This window comes from Pelodiscus sinensis, chromosome 11 (genome assembly GCF_049634645.1).
Source record: "Pelodiscus sinensis isolate JC-2024 chromosome 11, ASM4963464v1, whole genome shotgun sequence".
NCBI classification, from domain to species: domain Eukaryota; kingdom Metazoa; phylum Chordata; order Testudines; family Trionychidae; genus Pelodiscus; species Pelodiscus sinensis.
This window is the reverse complement of record NC_134721.1, coordinates 21,612,513-21,634,222: the sequence shown is the minus strand read 5'-3', so window position 1 is coordinate 21,634,222 and position 21,710 is coordinate 21,612,513. Positions and strand designations below refer to the sequence as shown.

Below are 21,710 nucleotides of genomic sequence, written 5' to 3'. Positions count from 1 at the left end.
TCCTCCTGCCTTATGATCCTGCACCATTTTGTCATAGCAGCTGTCTTCAAAAAGCCTGCACTACACTATCCTAACCACCACGGACATAGAAGCTCTTTACACCAACATTCCACATGAAGACGGATTACAGGCTCTCAGGAATACCATCCCCGATAACAACACTGCACACCTGGTTACAGAGCTCTGCAACTTTGTCCTCACCCACAACTACTTCCGATTCAGAGACAATCTGTATCTTCAAGTCAGTGGCACAGCCATGGGCACCCGCATGCCAACATCCTTATGGCTGACCTTGAACAACACTTCCTCAGCTCTTGCCCCCTAGCTCCTTTACTCTACTTACATCGATGACATCTTCATCATATGGACCCACGGGAAAGAGACCCTTGAAGACTTCACAGGGATTTCAACAACTTCCACCCACTACCAACTTCCACCTGGATCAGTCCACACGAGAGATCCACTTCCTTGACACTGCAGTACAATTAAATAATGGACACATTTCCACCACCCTATACCAGAAACATACCGATCGCTACACTCACCTTCATGCCTCTAGCTTCCATCTCAGACACATTTCTCAATCTACTGTATACTGCCAAGCCCTAAGATATAACCAGATTTGCTCCAATACCACAGACAGAGACAAACACCTACAGGATCTATATAGACTCTATATTATAGAGCATTCATAAAACTGAAATACCCACCTGGAGAAGTGAAAAGACAGATCAATAGAGTAAAAAAAGTACCCAGACATGAACTACTTTCAAGTCAGGCCCAAAAGAGAAAACAGAATTCCACTTGTCATCACCTACAGTCCACAACTTAAACTCTTCCAATGTATTATCAACAATCTACAACCTATCCTGGAAAATGACCCCTCACTCTCAGAGGCCTTGGAGGAAAGGTCAATCCTTGCTTACAGACAACCTCCGAGCCTCAAACAAATTCTTTCCAATAACCACACACACCTCTATCATAATCATCCAGGATCAACCCCTACAATCAGCCCCAGTGCCACTCTGCCCACGTATCTACACCAGCAATTTCATCACTGGACCCAACCACATCAACCACCAAATCAGAGGCTCCTTTAACTGCACATCCACTGATGTGATCTATGCCATCAAATGCCAACAATGCCCCACTGTCACGTGAATTGGCCAAACTGGACAGTCTCTACAGGAAAGAATTAATGGACACAAATCAGATATCCGAAAAGGCAATACTCCAAAAGTTGTGGGAGAACTACCTGGACACTCATTAATGGATCTCCAAGTCACCCTTTTGTTTCAGGCAAATTCCACAAGCAACATACATAGAGAAAGATGGGAACTTAACTTCAGTCACAAGTTTAATTCTCATGCATATGGTATGAACAAGAACCGTACATTACCTTCCACATCCTATGACTTAACCTACCAACCAAACAATGGAGGTGCTAATGTTTTTTAATCAGCCTCTTGTAACTATTTAGTCTTAAGGTGCTTCTAGACTATTTGTTGTTTAAGTTTTTCTTGTTACATTCTAACTTGGCTCCCCTCTGCGGCTTATCTATTTACTGTCTCTTTCTTCCTCCCCTCCTTGCTTTTTCCTTTCTACTTTTCTTTCTTTTTCTTCCCCTTTCCCCCTCTTCCCTTATTTATTCTTGGATCTGGACTTCTAACATTCCTGTCATCTGATGAAGTGGGCTGTGCCCACAAAAGCTCATGATACCGTCTACATGTTTTATTAGTCTTTAAGATGCTATTAGACTATTTGTTGTTTTTAAAGTTTTTCCTGTTACAGACTAACTCGGCTACCCCTCTGAAGCTTTTGAACAATAGATGTCATTGTTGAGTGAAGCAAGAAAAACACTCCCCACTCCCAGAACCGAGTATGTAGCTCAATGGAATAGTTCTATCTGCCTACTGCCATGTATTGTTTCCTAAAAGGGAACTGATATATACTAACAATTTAAATTACACTTTTCAAATAGGCTGACTGATATTTAATTTAGATGTAACCAAACAAGTCTTGTACGTTATTTCACATAATGATAATTAAAGAGGATCCAAATTAAATGTTAAAGTGGTAGCCTTCCCATTCATTTTAAATAAATAATCAGTATGGCATATAATTAGCAATCTTTACAAAAACCAACCTTATTAAGGCTAAACAAGATGCAACAGCTATAGAAATGAAAGGTTTGTTAAATATAATCTAACATGCCATAATCACTTCACCCCAATGATACATGAAATACAAGCCTATTATATCAGCGCAAACCCTCAAGGTGTTTAACAGCCACTTAGTAGTTAATTAACACAGAATATCTCTTATTAACTAAATTAAGTCTCCAATGCCCTTCCCATTCACTGCAGTCCACAGAAGAGCTAGGCTCTTGTTACCTCCAAACACAGACTTGCCTGATTCTCAGTTAGTCTAAGCCTCCTTTAAACTTCACTTCAAATTCACTTTGAAACCTCTTTACATGGCTACAGTGGCATCAAAGGTCTTCTCTATAACTCAGGCCTTGTCTGCATAAGAAAATTAGGTTGATTTCCCCAAGTCAATTGATAGACCAAAGGTGGCTTAGTGGCAAGGACACAATGCATGGACTCAGGCACGATCTACATTGTGTGCCCTGAACAATGTAGCTAGATAGATCAAAGCCCCAAGTCAATGGAAGAATTCTTCTGCCTCTTGGAGAGATGGACTACTTACACTGATTACTTCACCCCCCTGTATAGACAGTTCTGCCTCAATGGAAGAGCTTCTCTTGTCAACATAATCCCCCTCCCTGAAAGCTCTTAAATTGGCATAGTAGGGTCTTCACTAAGGTGCACTAGTGCAATTGCCCCACTATAGCACTGTATGTGAAGACAAGCTCTAAGTACCTCATCTGTACAATAGAGATAATAGCACTGCCCACCTCACAGGAATCTTGAGAGGATAAATACATTAAAAGAGTGAAATACTGTGGAAATACCCCAAATACAATGACTGCAATCAGAGCAGGCCCCTCATGTGGGCAACTTTTGTTATAGTTCATGAATGCCAAGGCAAACCAATTTAATTAAAAAACAGCAAATAGTCTGGTAGTACTTTAAAGACTAAGAAAACACGTAGATGGTATCATGAGTTTTGTGGGCACAGCCCACTTCTTCAGTACCCACGAAAGCTCACGATACCATCTTCATGCTTTGTTAGTCTTTAAAGTGCTACCAGACTATTTGTTGTTTTTTAAGTTTCTCCTGTACAGACTAACTCGACTACCCCTCTGAAGCAATTTAATTAAAACAATATAATATTCTCACGTGGAGTAGGACCACGGAGGTTTTAAAGCACCGTATACTTTTCAGTGTACAGCACACAGGGTCAACATAAAAGCTCCTCTGGGAGGCAAGAACAGACTCTAGAAGTCAACAGCTAGTGACCCAAAAGGAAGAGCCAGGTAAAAATGACAATGCTGTTTGGCTGTGGCGAGTGGCCAGTAGAAAAATGCGAGATGGTCAATACTCTTTTTTATCATCTGATTTCAGTCCCTTGCCACATCTTCTGGTGATCTCAGTGTTTACGATATGATGGATATGGAGGCTCAAAACAGATGTCCTTTTGGTGTTTTTAATAGGATGCATGACGACTCATACTGGTAAATTGTTACCTTCCGAAGAGTCTGAGCACATAACTCTCATGACCAGTGCTTCCAATAGTTATAAACACCTTTTATTGACCGAGATGAAGCAGCATTTTGTCAATGGGTAATTAAAGAAATGGTACTAATATCATAAAACTGTATTTAAGACGAAAAACGTAGGGGTAGGAGAAGGGAAATACCAACTACCGTCCAGGGATATAGCAAAAGGAACAGGGAAAAAAAAAAGTGAACCTGAATCAATTACAATAAAGTAGCAGTCAAAATACAATCCCCACTACTAGCTTTTTCTTATATCATCAATTAACTTTAACGACAGGTTCATAATTAGAAGTGCTTCCTGCAGGATGTTTACATCACCATACACCTATTTATTTTCAAAATCTTTACATACTGGGCTAAGGTAGAATATGCTGTTTCTGTAAACATGCCAAAGTGGAACCATTCTACATATTAGCTGAAGTTGTAACATTAGCAGAAAAGACGATTGTAAATTGCAGGATGGCATAGGCTATTTCTGTCGAAAGGCACCTCCACAGAACCCCAAAGTGGTCCCAGTATGTATGAGCACTGTTATCTGAGCACATTGCTGAGTTCTAATACTAACTCCCATAGTAATATTGATCAAGTCACTTACTCTTCATCTCAAAATTCTGCCTCCATCTGCAAACAGAAATCCTACAGATTTACCTATGGCATTTACCAGGAGCACCAGGATGGATTTATTATTTAATTTTCAGATTATCTTATGTGCTTTATACAGTGTTACTATATTGATCAGAAGGACAGTTTAAATACCTATTTAATAACAACAACAACAAGAATGCACTCTTCAGTAAGACTCAACTAGCCAATGGGGAAAACATTTTATATGGATAAAAAACATTCCTTCATCTAATCAATCAGTTTTTAGCCTCAGGGAAAAGCAAATGCATAATTTACTTTAAGCTCTGATACAGACTATACAAAAAAAGAAAAAGAAAAAAAATAAAGGCAACCACTAGTTTCCATGGTGTGTATGCACAACCACATTTGCATGTAGAACCCACCACTCATAACCTTCCACGAATTCTTAGTGCCACAAAATTTAAGCTGTAGAAGATTTAGAACAAAGGTGAAAGAAACAGAAGTGTGTGATTTTAACAGAATGCACCCAGAAATAGAAGACTGTGCTTTCCACCAGTCCGTATGAGTAGACAGTTATTATGAGCCTATTTTTATATTATTTGGTCTACCATAACATGTTGCACTTACTCCAGGTGGTACAGTTGAAAGTATCTCAGAGACATTTTTAAGAACTTAAGCCTCACAACTTACATGCTGTTTTGAACCAAGGAGAAATAAAGTATTCCATGAAAACAGTTGTTCTAAAACAAATGCCCATTCCCTTGCACTGAGACTTTGGGGGCCTCACCTGAATGAAATGTAAGTAATGAACAAAATAGTATCATTTTATTTTTTTCCTTGAACAACAAGCCAACACTTTCAGAGATAAGAGACTAGAATTAAGCTCATGTTTAGGCCTGTAACAAAGGGCCTGATATAAAAAAGTGCTGAACATCCTAGAACTTGCATTCATTCTTTTAGGTTCCCTTTTTTGCGGCAGAATGATCTTGGTCTTTAAAATATTATAAGAAAATCCCTTGTAAGCAGCATCTCTTAACTCGACTGTGTCCTTTTACTACACTTAGTTTAAATACATTAAGGAACACTTTCATCTCCTCTTGTTACCCAAAGCTTTCATCTATAAAAGGCAACATAGGGCTGACTCAGTGCCAAAGATTCTATTTTTATTAAATCTGGGATGGATTACTAGAGGCAGCTAGGTTATGGTTAGTTATTTGTTGAGTGTGTTATTGGAAGCAAAAGTAGAACATATGTGTGTGCATTCATATTGTAACTAGTGTAAGCTCCTGTTCATTTGGTTAAAACCATTCAAATTTTGAGTTCCTTTTTGTATCTTTCAAGCAGATTTACAGATTTTTTAGCAGACACACCCTAAATAAACATTCTTGAACACATCACTTAAAGATTTGTCTACATAAACACCCAGAAAAATTAATCCAAATTAATGTTATTAATTTAACATGGATTAGTTAAACTGCATTAACTCCTGAATCAAACTAAACTGAATTTAGATCACATTAATTCTGAATGTATGTGTGCACACAAGGGCTGAATTAATGCAGTTTAACTAATCCACTTTAAAATTCACAATTATAGCTAATTCAGACACATTTTCCAGAGTGCCCCTTACTCTTCCACCATGCCTTTAGTTCATTAGACTAGTGCACATTATTAGCCGTGACACAGGAATTACTGGGCGAAATTCTATATTCTGTGTGCTAAGCAGATAAAAATTAAAAAACAACAAACAGTCTGGTAGCACTTTAAAGACTAACAAAATATGTAAATGGTATCATGAGCTTTCATGGGCACAGCCCACTTCTTAAAATGGTCAGATTAGATGACCACAATGTTCCCATATGATCAGAAAAAAAATCTGTATCCAGATTCCTGCCCAGATATCTCATCCCAAATTCATAGAGTGGGTGAGTGGAAGAAATGGGAATTAAAACCCAGGAAACTAGATGTCCAGTCCATTAGCTCTATTACTAAACAAAGCCTTTTTTCTTCAGGGTAGGAATGTGTAAAGAAATGGCTAAACCTTATTTTTGCATCTGAATCTATAGCAGTGATGGAAACTGATCAAGACACAGTGGGGTTTTTGTTTTATTTTTCTCTTTAATGCTGCTTACATCTAGAATGTGCATCTTTTCTATGGCTAAAGATTTGCAACCACTGTGTTCAGTTCATGTGTTTAGTTCATTGTAGGGATGTTACATATCGGTTCATTGAATAGTCAAGTAACCATGAAATTTTATCGGTTAGTTGACTAGTCTATAGTCCCCGAAGACGGGGAGAGCAGCCACTGTATCAGAGGCAGCAGCATGGGGTGCCATGTAAAGCTGGTCCGTGAGGTAAGCCAGTTTAAAAACCAGCTCCCCTTGAGGACCATCCACCTGTAACCCAGTGCTGCTGCTTCTAAGAAAGAGGCAGCAGTGTGGGGTGGCAGCAGTCCCTGCTGGGGAGAGGGGGGGGGAGGCAGGGGTGTTTTAGCTCCCAGACGTGGCATGAGCCAGAACTGAGCTGGGCTGCCTGCCTGCCTGGCTGGCTCTTAATGCACGAAGTGCTGAGCTGCAACGGGGATAGGTCCCGGACCCAGCATGGCCAGACCTGAGCCGGGCTGCCTGCCTGCCCAGCTCCTAAGACACTTTAAATGCAGAGCCATAGCAGGGGTAGATCTCGGACCCTTTGCAAGCCAGGACTGAGCCAGGTTGCTGGCCACCCTGCCTAAAAATTTTACTGGCAGGGAGAGGGGGAGAGGGAAATGCATATAGTCTATAGCATTAACCTATAAGCTTTTACTTATAAGTTAATTGACTACACTATTACATCCCTTGTTCATTATGGTCAGATACTTCAGTAGGAAGTAAGTTGGTCCTGATCCTTAATTCAAAAAAGCTTACTATGCTTATCTTTAATCGTATGCTTAAGCCCCACTGATTTCCATGAGACTTAAAAACATGCTTAAGTGCTCTCCCAAGTAAGAATAGAGCTTAGCATGTGCTAAAATCCTTTGCTTCATCAGCACCCAAGTGTCTGCTGAGCATTTTATGAAAAACTCATACTTTTTGTACTACTGATTTATAGTCACTATAAGGGCACACCTAACAGCAGGGCTAAAGCTGGAAAAATCTATGCAACTTCAGCTACATCAATTACGTAGCTTAAATAGAAATAGCTTATTTCGGCTTTTGGCTCTGTCTATGCAGCAAAACGTCCAAGGAAGAGCACTCTTCCTCCAACTTCCTTTACTCCTCGTAAAATGAGGGTTACAGGAGTAAGAGTAAGAAGTCCTCCAGCTCGACATTATTTTGACATTCTGTCGAAATAACTGCTTGTAGTAGAGACATGGACTATTTTATTTTGGAATAACCTCAGTTATTCCAAAATAACACTGCTGTGTAGATGTACCCTTAGAGATACTTACATATTTTAGGCTCCAAATTTAGGATCCTTACATTCAATACAAGTTTTAGAAAACATATGCACAGAACTATTTCTGTGACATTTAAAATATTTATTAGTATCTCATTTAAAAATTAAATGTAAATATGCACCACAAACCCATCTAACACATGAGAGCCCAAAAGAGGTTAAAAACAGATCAGCTTTCAGATTGCTTCTAACAAGTTTCAGCTTAGCTTCACTGTCCTACCTGAGTTAAATGCAATAAGGAAAATATTAAATGATGTGAAGTAGGTAAGGAGTTAAATCTTGATCCTACTGAAGTCAATGGGAGTTTTGCTGTTGACTCCAATGCAGCCAGGATTTCACTTAAGCTTTTAAATGCTGGTCTAACAAATAAGGAACCAGACAGGTAATCAGGACCCCTAAATTCCATATACTCCTGTACTTTGGCCTCCTTACCTCAGTTTCCCCACCTGTGAAATAGGTTTTTGATACTTTCTGCATGTTTGAAAGCACTTTGAGATCCTCAAGTGAAAAGTACTAATAAAAATGCTATGTATTGTTTACTATTTCAGAACAAATCATCTTAGGTTAATAATAGTAACCCCCGCCTGTGAGGAGGCAGGAAACAAAATTAAATATGGTACAATGCAACTATACTGTTTCCATTCAAACTGTTCCTGAAAATCCACTTCTACCATGATACCATCAGTTAACTAGCTGACTGATCATAAAAATATTGAGGAGAATTCTGACTAGACTCTATACTTCATTAAAACTAATTTATACAGTTATCAAAACTTATTTCCTGGACAAGGCCAAGTCTCATCTTAACCACTATATGCTTACATTTTATTGCCCTTCTCCTATTCTTAGGGAGAAGCATTGTGTCTTTTCAACTGTAAACTACTTGAGGCAGGGACCATGCCTTATTTTCTGTTTAGGATAAGTCTAGCACATTATCAAAACCCAATATTTTCTGTCTTTATTGTGCTCTTCAAGCAGGCTAGATTGGAAACCAGTGGCTGCTGCTACTGCCAGCTGTTGTAGCTATAGCATAAGCAATACTTACAGCTGATGGTAATTCCGAGCTCCACCCCTCTTTTCTTGGGCAGTTTAACATGGAAAGTACCACTGCTGGGTATGACAGATTCTAAAACCAAAACAGAGAGAAGAATAAAAGTGTGGAAGGGCAGATTTTCAATTGTGTTGACAAACTGATTTTCTCTGCGGCTCAGAAAAATCTTAAGGCATATATTAAAGGTGTTGGTAAGTGTAATACAGAATACTATTTAAGTCCATTCAAGTAGTCAGTTAAAAATGGCAGTCGAGATTTTTAGAAAAATCATGTTTGTTCTTAAAAGACATTTACTATATATATGATACCTGTACAGAGAGAATAATCAGGAAAGGCAGAAGTCAGTGGAGGTTCTGTTCCCCTCTCCCCCCCCCCCCCCCAGTATTCATACTGAAAATCCAACGATCACGTTAGCACTTTCCATTGTCATTAGCTCCCTTATTCCTCTCTTCAGTCCATGTATTCATAAACTATGTGAAGATGACCTCTTCACTTACTAAGCACACATGCCCCCTAACAGAGGCAATTTGTACATAAAATAGATTTTCAAGAGGAATCTAACGTACACTAGCTTGCATCAATCACCAACTCTTACCAAAGCTATAAAATGTTTATGGAGGAGGCTTTCCCTACACTCGGGCTAATGAAGATCTAATAGACCCTTTCGGGAGATGTTGTGAGAGAGGTAAATGCATTAATTACATACCCGCCACGTCAAATTCTAATTCCAGGACAACTTTATTGGTAAGTGCTGCATCACGCAAGAGCTGATTGGCTTCCTCCATGGTCCCATCTTCAGTTGCGATGCCATTGATTGAAAGGACTCTGTCTCCAACTTGTAGCAGCCCACACCTATACTCCAGATCAGAAAAGGAGAAAAAAAGCTCAAAGAGAACTACAAGCCACCTCTGCCAGACAACTCAGTCACAATCTACAGATCAACATGGAAGAATTCAATTTTTATTTTCCCAGTCACTTAGAGGATGTGATCAATGTTTATTTTTAAGCATTTCCCTCTATTTTTATCAATTTAAATGTTCACAGTTACAGGAAATATTGCTTGCCCTCCCATTGTCATAATTATTATGATAGCAGTTGCTCAGATTAAAAAATTATAGCTTTATGTATACGGTTAGAATACAAATAACCGACTTCACATGTCAAAATATGCAAGGTAAACAGCCTTAAATCAAAGTCTATGAAGAAATTCTCAAGCAGCATTCTCTTTACTTTGCCTACCTGCAAATTTGTTATTGTCAATGAATTTTTTTTTTTGGTGTGTGTGTGTGTGTGTGTGTGTGTGTGTGTGTGTGTGTGTGTGTGTGTGTGTGTGTATATATATATATATATATATATATATATATATATATATATATATATATATATATATATATAGAGAGAGAGAGAGAGAGAGAGAGAGAGAGAGAGAGAGAGAGAGAGAGAGAGTAAAATAGATATTTCTGGGTACAAATCTGATGCTTCTAAATCTATGTATTGAAGACAAGAGCTGAGAGAAGTGACACATGGAGGAGCTATGCAGGGTCATGTGCCCTCTTTCCCTTGGTTGGCTTGTAGTGAGCATGCTCAGTAACACTGCTGAAGCCAGCAGCCTTCGCCCTATCCCCCTCCCCTCATTATGGGCAGGAATGGGTCATCTTTGACAGCTGAGAAATGTTAATATTAGGCCTCAAAAGCAAGATACAAAGCTCTAGAATACACTACCTTATGCAGGGAACCTACTAAAATCATCAGAAACATACTCAAAAGCGTGGATATTTTCAGGGTTTAACCAATTCTTTGCTCAGTCATGTTCTGTTAACAAGTAGCATTTCTTCAGGTTTCCTGAACTGTACATAAAGAAATCTCCCTGCAACCCCTAGAAACCAAACTCACAGCTGTGAAATTGAATAAAAACTAGTTGCCTTTTCTCTCTAACCATGTCTAATGGTGCACAGTTTCCTGTGTGTGCACGCCTGAGTTTCCTGGAACCCAAAATTATGACAAAGAAAATTAGAGTCCTTTGATTAATATATGACTAACATCAAAGTTACAATTGAATGAACTCACCAAAATGTCTCAGCAAATTGGATAATCATTTATCCCTTGTAATTGCATTTCCTCAAGCCAAATGCTCATTGATACTGTTTAATGGCCTTGAAAGGTCAATATTATTATTGTTTTATACTCTTCCAATATAACCGCAACCGACATTTTAACACAACTATGTAACAGCCTTTCAATCTGGAAGAAACAAAGGACTGTAAAGTGGGGATGGAGTTGTACAACTGTGGCATATATGCCACATATTGTGGATTTCACTGGTGCCTATGAGCTGAGCAGAGATTTTGCAAACACTAAGCAATATCTTTTCAAACAAGCCTCACTCTAATTTGCCTTAATTTCAGAAGGAAACCTTAACTCTTCTGCACCACCCATCATAGCTCATCTGGCCTGCCACATTATTCTACAAAGGTATGAATGAAGCATAACTGGGTTTTTCTATTGTCCACTGAGCAGTTGTATCTCTCACATACACACACACACTTAACTCTTGAGTTATGGCTAGAGGGAATTAAATCCAAGAACTCTTTCCAAAATGTTCTTCTCTTGCATTCCTCTTCAGGTACTACAGCCAAGCACTGGCAAAGAATTCCAGGAGTTACAATGATCTCCAAAATCTCTAAGGGTTTGGGAAGAGGTTTTTTCCCCCCCCCTACCTGTACATTTAAAACCATGTCTCAGAGCTCAGGTTGCCCAGCTCAAAAGGATCATTATCTGTCACCGTGCAAAACTTTTACCTGCCCAATTTCAAATATCGTCAGACTTTGTTCACGTTTCACAGAGCAACCATACCTTAATAATCCCATACCTCACTCCAAGCATGGCTAGATTTTAAGAGAGCATGTAATCTGTGGTATCAAAATTTGTCACTATATTAAGTCACTGCATCATGGAGAAAGACAACTTGGAAGTAACTATAACTTCAAATGTGCACTAGTGGCCAAGTTGTCATGAGAGCACACTTACGTTTTGATAGTGAAAAAATGCATGAGCTCAACATCTTTTCTATCTAGAGGTTGGAGAGGTGATTTTGCTGGAGGGTGGGAGATTGACTAAGTCTGTGTAATATTGTGGTGCTGCCTTGGTTACATTATCCCCAGAAAAAGGCAGGAGTCTGTGAGATGTATTTTTTAAGAGCTTGTTAAGGAGACTGAGAGATGATACCAGGCATTTTTCTATGTGCTATAATTATGAATAAATCCAGCATTAATTGGCTGCATAATCAATTAGATGTTTAACTAGTCCTCTGAATGTGCAGTTACTATGATTTTATGTGGCTGGATGTGCAAATTTTGGCTTATGGATCAACTTCCAATGACTGACAGAAATATTTCCTTCAGAACTGTGAACTCTACCTCTGTGGTAGTATGTCTTACTTAGAAAGAACCAACAGTTGCATGGCAAAATGGTATTACGCTATTATCACAAAGTGAGATAAAGGTCTAACCAGCTGTGACACACCATTGTTTTCATCATGGGACAGGAGGTCATTGGGTGCCTCCAACCAACTCCAAGGATGAGAAGTGCCCATTTTCCCTGCTCCAGCTGCTTTGACAGGAAATGTAGGTTCTTATGTCCCTTTGGTCAAGTTAGCCATATTTAAAGGAAAAGCTATCAAATAGCCTTGTGCGGTCAAAAGTGTCCTATTTTTTTTAAGACAAGGCTGAGATTATGTTGATGTCTTACATACTGACCTTGCAGGTTTAGAAAAAAAAAATCATAGGGTTGGAAGAGACCTCAGGAGATCACCGAGTCAAAACCCCTGCCCATAGCAGGAGCAACCCCAACTAAATCTTCCCAGCCAGGGCTTTGTCAAGCCGGAACTTAAAATCTCTAGGGATGCAGATTCCACCACCTCCCTAGGTAATGTTGTGAAGCAAAGCTGTTAACCTCACTTCCCCCTTGAGGATGGGGATGAAACCAGAAGTGCCTTGTTAACTCTACAGCATTATCTAGCGGTGAGAGAAAGAGACTGAGAATCAAGAGTCTGGGGTTATTTTTTCTGGCTTTACCACTGACCTTATACAGACTAAAACCTCTCAATCATTTTCCCCACCGAAATGTCACCCACCGCATGGGTGGGCTACATGGCTTTCATCGGCATTTCTACAGTGCTGTGAGATCCTTGGAAGAAAAGTGCTGCAGATTAAAAGAATGAGGATGCTGGTGTCTACTTCCACAAAGGACACACTTCTTGAAACACCGGATGTGTTCACTTGGGTTTAACCTCTGCTCAAATGAGCGTTATGTTTTGTTACAGCTAGGCCTATGCACAGGTCACATCCTAACCCGATTAAAAAAATCTTTGGCAACTTTCACTGGTCACACATTTTTCTCTCATGAGCTCTGAGTGACACTGGCTTTCAGGGGCTTTAATCAAATGACAACACCTGAGCTAGAGAACTCAACCTACCAGAGTTAAGATTTTTGGCACCCAGATGCAGACACAAAAGCCTTGCCCATTCTCCTGGCAAAAATGGACTCTCCAAAACCTTGATCCTGCAGACTCTCTCTCCCAAAGATAGGCCCCCAAAGTCACTTTTGTAAGGAAGGGTTACTTCCCTTCTTCCAGCAGCATGTTTAGTTACATGAGGGAGAGGGAAACAGACACACTGAGAGGCAACCAAGAGGAAATGACAGACCCCCGGCTTTTAACACTCCAGCTGCTGATGCAGAGAGCTGCGTCACAGTCTAATTTCAAGCCTACAGGGCTCAACCTGACCCCGCTAAGCAGAATGACTGATGGGACAGGAGGACCAGTAGCTGCCAGCAGCTGTAAAACTGTTCGCAGGGGTGTCTTTCACTTGAAATGTCGGTCACGTGGGAAGTGAAATGTCGGTACGTGGGAAGTGGAATCAAACACTAGTCAGGTGATATGTTCACTTGTCACCAAGGAGAACTTAGTCTCTTCCTGCACTAATTGAAAGCTGCAGTAAATTATCTTTCTAAACACAGCTTGGTACTGCTGCCTAGTGTGAGGCACTGACCTGAAACAAAGAGCTCTGGAGGGGATAGGAATCAAATCCTCTCCCCTTCGCTTGGATTCATACAGATCAGTCTACAGCAGTACACACAGGACTGTCAGTGCTGTCGAGCAAGTTTCCACTGCCAGATGTTTCTCTCACTCAGCAGCTATTGGGAACTAGCTGGTTACTTTCAAGAGAATAGCAGCTATGCTGGGAATTGACTCAGCTTACCTGAATATCGCTGTGTCCCACCCCATACACATAGAAAAAACCCAGAGGAGGTGAGTAGGTTAGACCAGCCAGAGAGAGACTTATGAGGCTATCACAACACCACTTGGGGGAGGCAGTCTGCCTGTGTTGTGACAGCATCATAGCTTGGGGGACAGCAAGGTGAGAAAAGAAACAACAAGGCAAAACTAATGAAGAAAAAGTTAATTCCCGGGGCCTAGTGCCCATACTCACACTCAAAGAGCTTCCTTCCCCACTCTAGAATACAAATTTGCTCCGTACTCCTGTTGCAAATTCTCAGCCAGCCTCCACCAGGCCTCTTGTGCCACAGGTACAGCTGACTATGCAAACACATGTCCTCTCACATGCAAGCTGGGGACCCTAATTTGTTTGCATAGGGAGCCACCCAATGTTTGCCACAGCACAGTGACTGCACGCACATGGGTGAGCATGTGGAAAAGGAGGTCAGCCGCACAGGACAATTTGGCCCTGAAAGCCGAAGAAAATGCCTGTGATACCTGGAATAGCAGTTAGAACAGTACCTGCCAAGGGGGAGAGAATAAACTTACTAGCTGAATGGAGGTTAGTACAATTTTGTTTTGGTCTCCCTACAAATTTCCTGTTCCTCTCCCTCTCCAAACACCCACATCGTTCTATTCCATCAGGAAGGCAACAACAATCACAAAGGCATTTTTCTCTAGCGAAGAGGCTAGGAGAGGTGGCCTGCCATGCTGAACATAGCATACATTGCAGAAAGTAATTTGCAAAATCAAAATAATCCATGCTGCAAAGCAGGGCAGATAGTTCCTTGCAATCTGAGAGGAAGCAGCAGGTGGGTGGTAGAGTGAGAATCCTGCTGGGTGGGCAGCTAACAAGAAAAGCTGCCTTCAATACATTAGATCCAGGCAAGACCATGCAGCCAGCCTCCACTCTCGCTTGGGACTTGGCAAGAGGATAAGAGAAGCAGAGCTGAGTCCAAAGCCCTCTGGGAGAGAAGGCTTTTTATAAATCGGGCCTTAACAAAAACAGTTTGGGATTTCACAACATGGCCCAACTCCACCACATTAATGGGAAATAAAACCACTGCCGCTTTGACAAATTGGATTTTAAATCCAAACAACGAAGGCACAGAAGGCTTTAGCAGCCCCCCACCTGGTGTCACAGCAGGACGATATTTTCAGAGAGTCGTTGGAGAACAGAAGATTCAACCCCTCGCTACCACCACCACCCGACTCACAAAGTTTGACCCAGACACATAAATTCTATCTGCTCTCATTCAGTACACTACAATAGTGATAGAAATGTAGCCGTGTTAGTCTGGTCTAGCTGGAACAAAAAACAGGACTATGTAGCACTTTAAAGACTAACAAGATGGTTTATTAGGTGATGAGCTTACGTGGGCCAGACCCACTTCCTCAGATCAAATAGTGGAAGAAAATTGTCACAGCCATATATACCAAAGGATACAATTTAAGAAAATGAACACATATGAAAAGGACAAATCAAATTTCAGAACAGAAGGGGGATGTGGGGGGGGGGGGGGAGGTAAATGTATGTGAGCTAATATCATTAGTAAATGTCTGTGGGCTAATATCATTAGCTCACATACATTTACCTCCCCTCCCTCACATCCCCCTTCTGTTCTGAAATTTGATTTGTCCTTTTCATATGTGTTCATTTTTTTTAATTGTATCCTTTGGTATATATGGTTGTGACCATTTTCTTCCACTATTTGATCTAAGGAAGTGGGTCTGGCCCACGAAAGCTCATCACCTAATAAACCATCTTGTTAGTCTTTAAAGTGCTACATAGTCCTGTTTTTTGTTCTAAGTACACTACAGGCTGCCCCACAATATGGATACCACAATGCAAAAGATGCAGATTTTTTTCTGCTTGGGATGCTTTCCCAGCCACATAAAATGCCACTCAGCCCTCCCTGTGGTTGTGATCAATGTTTCATTGGTGAGATGTGGTTTGTGGCAGCTGAAGCCATGCCAGGCACCTAAACATTAATCATGCCTGCAGAGATTTGTTGTGCTAGGGAGAGATCCACAGCAGGCACCAAGAGCTATTTGTTACTTCCATCACAGCATTAGGCAGGACACATCATCAGTGTAAATCACAGGCAGTTTAAGGAAAAAATTGTCCATAGGGGTGGGTGCATGTGGCTAGTTTGGAAGCTAATGTACCTTCTTCAGCGGGAATTAGAAGTGAGTCTGCAGGCAGAGAATGCTGTATAAAAATGGCCTCCTATTCAAAACATTGGTCTTCTTGTTTGAGTCTGCACTGGTGACTTTAATAGCCATGTCTAAAGACAATATTTGGTCCTGTTATCCCACAGAAGCTAGTGCAACTCTGGCAGTACAATCTGGATTCTATTCTGCACCATGAACAATCGTTGCTAACTATTCTGCCTCACATTCAACACTGTCAGCTAAATTTGGATGGTGAGGGTCTTTTTACCAGCAAGGATGCAGGAGGGAGGAGAAACATTGATTTTTAGAGTTTGAGAGTGATGTTGGGAGAAAAAGCCATCTGTGTGGTCCTTTGGCTGGATATGGAATTTGAGTTCATGACACCTGGATTTTTAGTCCCAGCTCTGTAACTGGCTTGTTACACCTCCTTGGCAAGTCATTTAACCATACTGTCCCACAGTTTCGATGGCTGTAAAATGGAGATAACAACAAACAGGCACTTTTTGGAAGAGCTCTGAGGCTCTGAGCTGGAGAGTGGGATAAGTGTACTATGGAAGATTCTCTTCGGAGCAGTGAGGCAACCCTACCATGGAGTGTCAGTGATGTACACGTGAAACCAATAGTGCCATAGTCACTTCTGCTCCAAATGCATTACAAAAACCTATGTTGTAAAGCACATGGCAGGCAGAGAGAGTGACAAACACCAGCATCCAGCTACCACCAAAACAGGCCCTTCAGAGAATTCCCACACAAATTGGGTATTACCTTCTGTTGAGAGGGATCAGTCAGCAGAACAATTCCTCTAGGAGATTCAGGAGCCACCCCAGAGAAGGAGCATGGTGCTTTTCTGGGTGCACCTGTGCATCGCCAAGAGATCCTGTGGAATTTGCCGCTTTTGGTGCATCACTAGAGCCCAGACACAGTTTGATTTAGGGCACAGAGCAAAATGTGCTTCTTTATACAGGTCTTTGATTAGTCAAACTCCAGGCCTGCTGAGCCAATTACATTTAATGTTAATGACCTGTGACCATTCCGTGGTACATTGGCTTTAATTGTTGTGAAAACCCAAATGTTGTTGCAGTGGCCAGTGCATACAAATAAATATTTCACACTTGCCTAGATCATAAGGAAATTAAAATTAAGCTCCATGCTGGAATTAAGGAAATGCAGTGTCCCATATGAAACAAATCACCAGCAAGCAGGCCTTACAATCCAATGTGGACTTGCTTCTCCCACACTGAATGCACAAGCACTAACCCAGTGAGGAAAAGCTGAGGATAAAAAGATAATAAATAAAAAGAAGAGTAAGGGTGAGAGATACGGCTTGAAAAAGGGAACCGCCAGCAATATCATGCAGTGATCAATGGCAAGGCCTCTAACCTCTCTGCTGGGCTGTCGGGCTCAATAAATCGGACGAGGGGTGGGGAAGACAGGGTTTCAGTAGCAAAGATGCCCCCCTGGAGCTGAAGGCCAAAGCCATTCAAGGGGTCTCCCCTTAGGATCACCTCTGTTGTTTCTGTATGAACAATCTGCCCACCGGGACCCACTGTACTAGAAGCCAGTGACACTGAAACGAGAAAAAGCATTAGAGACTCCGGTTAGCAGTAAACTTTGTCCAAGATCTGCAGAAACGTGGCTTGCATGTTGCCTCATTGCTGCAAGTGCACACAAGCCATTCCCAACTGGCCAGTCCTACATAGTTGCATGGCGAAGGTACGCTGCCGGGTGAAGGGAGCGTAGAGTGAACAAACACAGAGGTGGATGCAGTATGTTGCAGGAGCAACACTTATCAAGAGGGACATGAAGGCAAGAGGGGGCAAGCTTCTGATTTGCAAAGTCAAGAGCAAGATCTAAAAGATGCAGGCAGGAGAGATGGGTTGGGTGGAGAGCAGGCTTCATTAATTTGGGCCAGGACTCCAGCCACACTGAAGGAAAGGTCAGACTAGGAGGAGCCATACAAGTTAAGAGCGAGAAGCTAAATTCATGGCAAGTTTCGCCAAACTCTGATCTCCACTGGCAAAAATTGGGAAGGGAAAGGGGACTGCAGCAGCTTCCAAGATGCTGAGTCAGCCCAGCATTCATTAAAGCACAGGGCCACCCCTGACACTTTCACAGTTTGTGTCCAAGGCTGGCTCTAGTGAGGGCACCTGAACAGGAGAACGGGAGGTGTTGGTGGCCCTAAGAACACCACATCCCTGTAGCCAGGCCTTCCACTTACACGAACTCTTGTGGTCCTTCTTCCTCTGTCTCCTCCTCATCATGGTGGTGCGTGGGCTCATGGGGTGGGAGCTGCGAGGTAGCGTGTTCGAATTCTGGCAGGGGAAACCTTGCGTGTTCATGGTGGGGGATGAGAAGTTGGCAGCAACAAGAGCTATGCAAACACAGAACACGTTACATATCCACACAGAGAACAGCAGCTCAGCAGTAAGAGCAAAAAAATCCTGTCGCCAGCATATTTAAATGCAAAGGTTTAACACACCAATTATACATCAAGTCAGCAACTACTTCAGCAGATTTAAACAGGACATGCTTCCTGCCAGAAACTTCCATTGCCTAACCAGGTTGCACACACTGGTGTGTTTACTGTAGGGTTTCCTGTGAATATGCTGGGCACACTGGTATGTTACTGAAGGGGCTGTCTCCTCCTTCACCAAATATGCTGACATCATTAGTCTAGGTTGCTTTCTTTGCAGCACATCACCTGTGTAGAGCTGCCCAAGAGCACACCAAACTGGGTACACTGGTGTGTTCTCAGTGGGCTGCTCAGCACACCAGCTTCACTGTAGGGTTGGCTTTTCCCTGCCCCGACTTGAAACACTGCACACACTCAACAGGGGAAAAAAACTCAGTACTGATTTTTGGGCACAAATTTGGAGACCAAAGAAGTGGTGAGTCACATTCTGGACCAATAACCCTGAGAGTGTTCTGTGAGCTTATTGTGGGAGGGGAGTTGTCAGTAAGCATGACAGCAGTTACTAGCTCTGGCAGAGAGAGAGAGAAAGAGAATTAGTAAGCGGATGGGTTACATTTGCAATAATCTTGGCTGGAGGTCTGGTTCCATGTGGGTGTCTTGCAGTGCCCTGGATGGTGGGTGTGGCAGTAGTTGACACAAGGATCCCAGCAATGGTGATGGTCACTCTTCTGCACCTTGACTGTGATCAGCACACATAAGACAAGAACACAAAGATAGGGACAAGAAAATAAAGATAAGCAACAAGGAGCAGAAAGTCTTTGAGGCCTCAGCCATTGGGAGAGCTGTTTGTAGATCAGTGAGCAATGCACTAGCTTTTCCCCTCTGGGGACTTAGGGTCAAGTCATAGTAGCCTCATTCAGCATAAGGCCAGGTATCATGCAGGCTCCTCATGCACTCAGTTCTGCTGGTGTCGACAAGGGTTGCAACATATCTCAATCCACATCTCCCACCCATGTCCTATTGGTAGAAACATCCATAATTTTGTGTGGGTAGGAAAGTGGAGTCAGGGTGCAGTGCAGGGCACCAGTGGCAGGGATGTGTCACTGAATAACGTCACAGAACAACAACAACTGGATGATGTGGATGTCAGAAATTTGCTTTCCAAGAATGAGGCTTCCATCCGCTTCCAGGCTGCTAGCCGGAAAGTAACCCAGGTGAGTAGTGCCCAAGACTCACTACTATCTGAAAGTTGTTATATAATCACAGGTGTTGCTTTCATTTTAGCAAGAAAATCCCAAAAGCCTCTGAAGCCTTATCTACACTGGGGCTCCTACTGGTGCTAACCTTACTTCAGCAGCACTAGGCACTGGGAGCCCTAGTGTAGACAAGGTTTCAGAGGCTGCACGAGGTTTGGAAAGGGAGTCTTAATCTTCTCCAGTGCTGACACCCACATTACAGACTGGTAGCCCTGATGGGATTTTTTTAAAATAAAGCTCCTGTAGCATAAATAGGGCCAATGCAAAATGAGTCTGTGGTCTCTCTTTGCTCACCTCTGGTCAGACAGTCACATAAAAAACAACTACCAGAAAATGTCAAGATTGAGGGGGCTTGGTGGCAAAACCATCCTCTTACCAGAGAAGAGATGAACCTTAGTAACAGGAGGATTCCTGCCAATGCTGAACACTGTATGTGCATTACATTCACCAACAAACAACGTCACACCTAGGCCAAGGCCAATGGTGGCAGGAGGAATTCTTGTGTTGAGTTGTAGGTTCCAGAGTGCTCACTGAGGCCACAGAAAGAGGGAAAGGCTCTTCTGTTTTTTGTAAATCTCGTTACACACACAAACCCCATACACTGCCACCCAACCAGGAAAGGAGAGATTACAGTGCAGCAAGTGCAACATTTAAAAAAAAAAAAAAAAGCTTTAAAAGTCATTGTGCTAACATGACACTTGTCACAGGAAGCCACTCGATGACTTTGCTTTTTATCCCTTTTCTCCAGCCCAGCACTTCAGGGGGTTCCATGCCAGCCCAACAGTTTGCCTGTGTAGCTCGGATTGTCAGATTAGGCCCTAAGAACCTAGTCTCCATGCAGCAGGGTTGTTTGTTTCCTGATATCTATGTACAGTTCCACATACTCTTCAAGGTAAACATGTACATGAATACCAAGATGCATGCATATTTTCAGTTCTGTTTGAAGCAACATTTGAATGTTTTCTTGCCAAGGCCTCGACTCGAGCTAGTCAGCAGAACTGACTTGCTTTGATTTCCCATGCCCAGAGCACTGCGATCTATCTCCCTGGCTACGTGCACCATGCTATCTCTCTATATTTATTTTTTGTCCTGTGGCAATGTTTGGGGGGGGGGGGGGGGGAAAGTAAATTTTCCACAGTCTCTCTTTCCAGAAGCATACAAACCACATCCCACAGCAGACAGTCACTGCAGCCATGACTTATAGTGGAGTGTTTTTAACCTTGCACAGACTGATAACCATCCTTCACGGATGAGATATTCTCTGTGTATTGAACTCTCTCTCTCTCCAAGTGTAATTGCTGGCAGCACAAGCAGTACCAGATCTTACCGAGGAACAGATCTCTGACAAGGACACCCGCTCAACTAGTGACTTTGCCACACCGATTTGATCTCAAAAGTCGTCTTCCCTTGCGATTTAAGCACTGGAAATAAATTCTGCATATGTTATATCCATGGGCATTTTACAACCATTACATTGTTCAGGTCAGGCATTTCCTCTGCAACTCTGGGTGCTTGTTTCTCTGCTGCCCTTGTGATTTATTTAGTGAACTGAGCAGTTTGCCACCCACCCGGTTTTTAAAAGACCTAGCTCCAGCTAGAATGTTTCCATTTTGTGACTTCTGGAGACATGGCTCAGCAGTTCAGATTAGGGTTGTCAACCCTCCAGGACTGTCCTGGAGTCTCCAGGAAATTAAGGATTAACTCATGTGTTGAAACCTCAAGGAATATGTCCACCAAAATGGGCAACCCTAGCTCAGACCAAAAACACAGGAGTTTGAGTCTTATAAAATTAAATATATTTAATTAATGAAAAATAATTCACATTCTTGTGAATGTTT

General features: G+C 41.9%; 1 protein-coding gene across 5 annotated transcripts in view; it reads right to left on the bottom strand.

Annotated features, from left to right (window-relative positions):
• GRIP2 (glutamate receptor interacting protein 2) overlaps nt 1–21,710 on the bottom strand; it is a 528,003-nt gene that overhangs the window by 47,946 nt on the left and 458,347 nt on the right. For 4 of the 5 annotated variants that reach the window (XM_075938764.1, XM_075938763.1, XM_075938766.1 and 1 more), the window contains exons 10-14: nt 19,230–19,355; nt 18,422–18,574; nt 17,584–17,770; nt 9,460–9,605; nt 8,748–8,828 (exon numbers count right to left, since the gene is read on the bottom strand). In XM_075938764.1, the coding sequence (XP_075794879.1) occupies nt 8,748–8,828; nt 9,460–9,605; nt 17,584–17,770; nt 18,422–18,574; nt 19,230–19,355 (693 nt within the window). The remainder of the gene's footprint in view (nt 1–8,747; nt 8,829–9,459; nt 9,606–17,583; nt 17,771–18,421; nt 18,575–19,229; nt 19,356–21,710) is intronic. The other variant, XM_075938768.1, reaches the window with a different exon arrangement.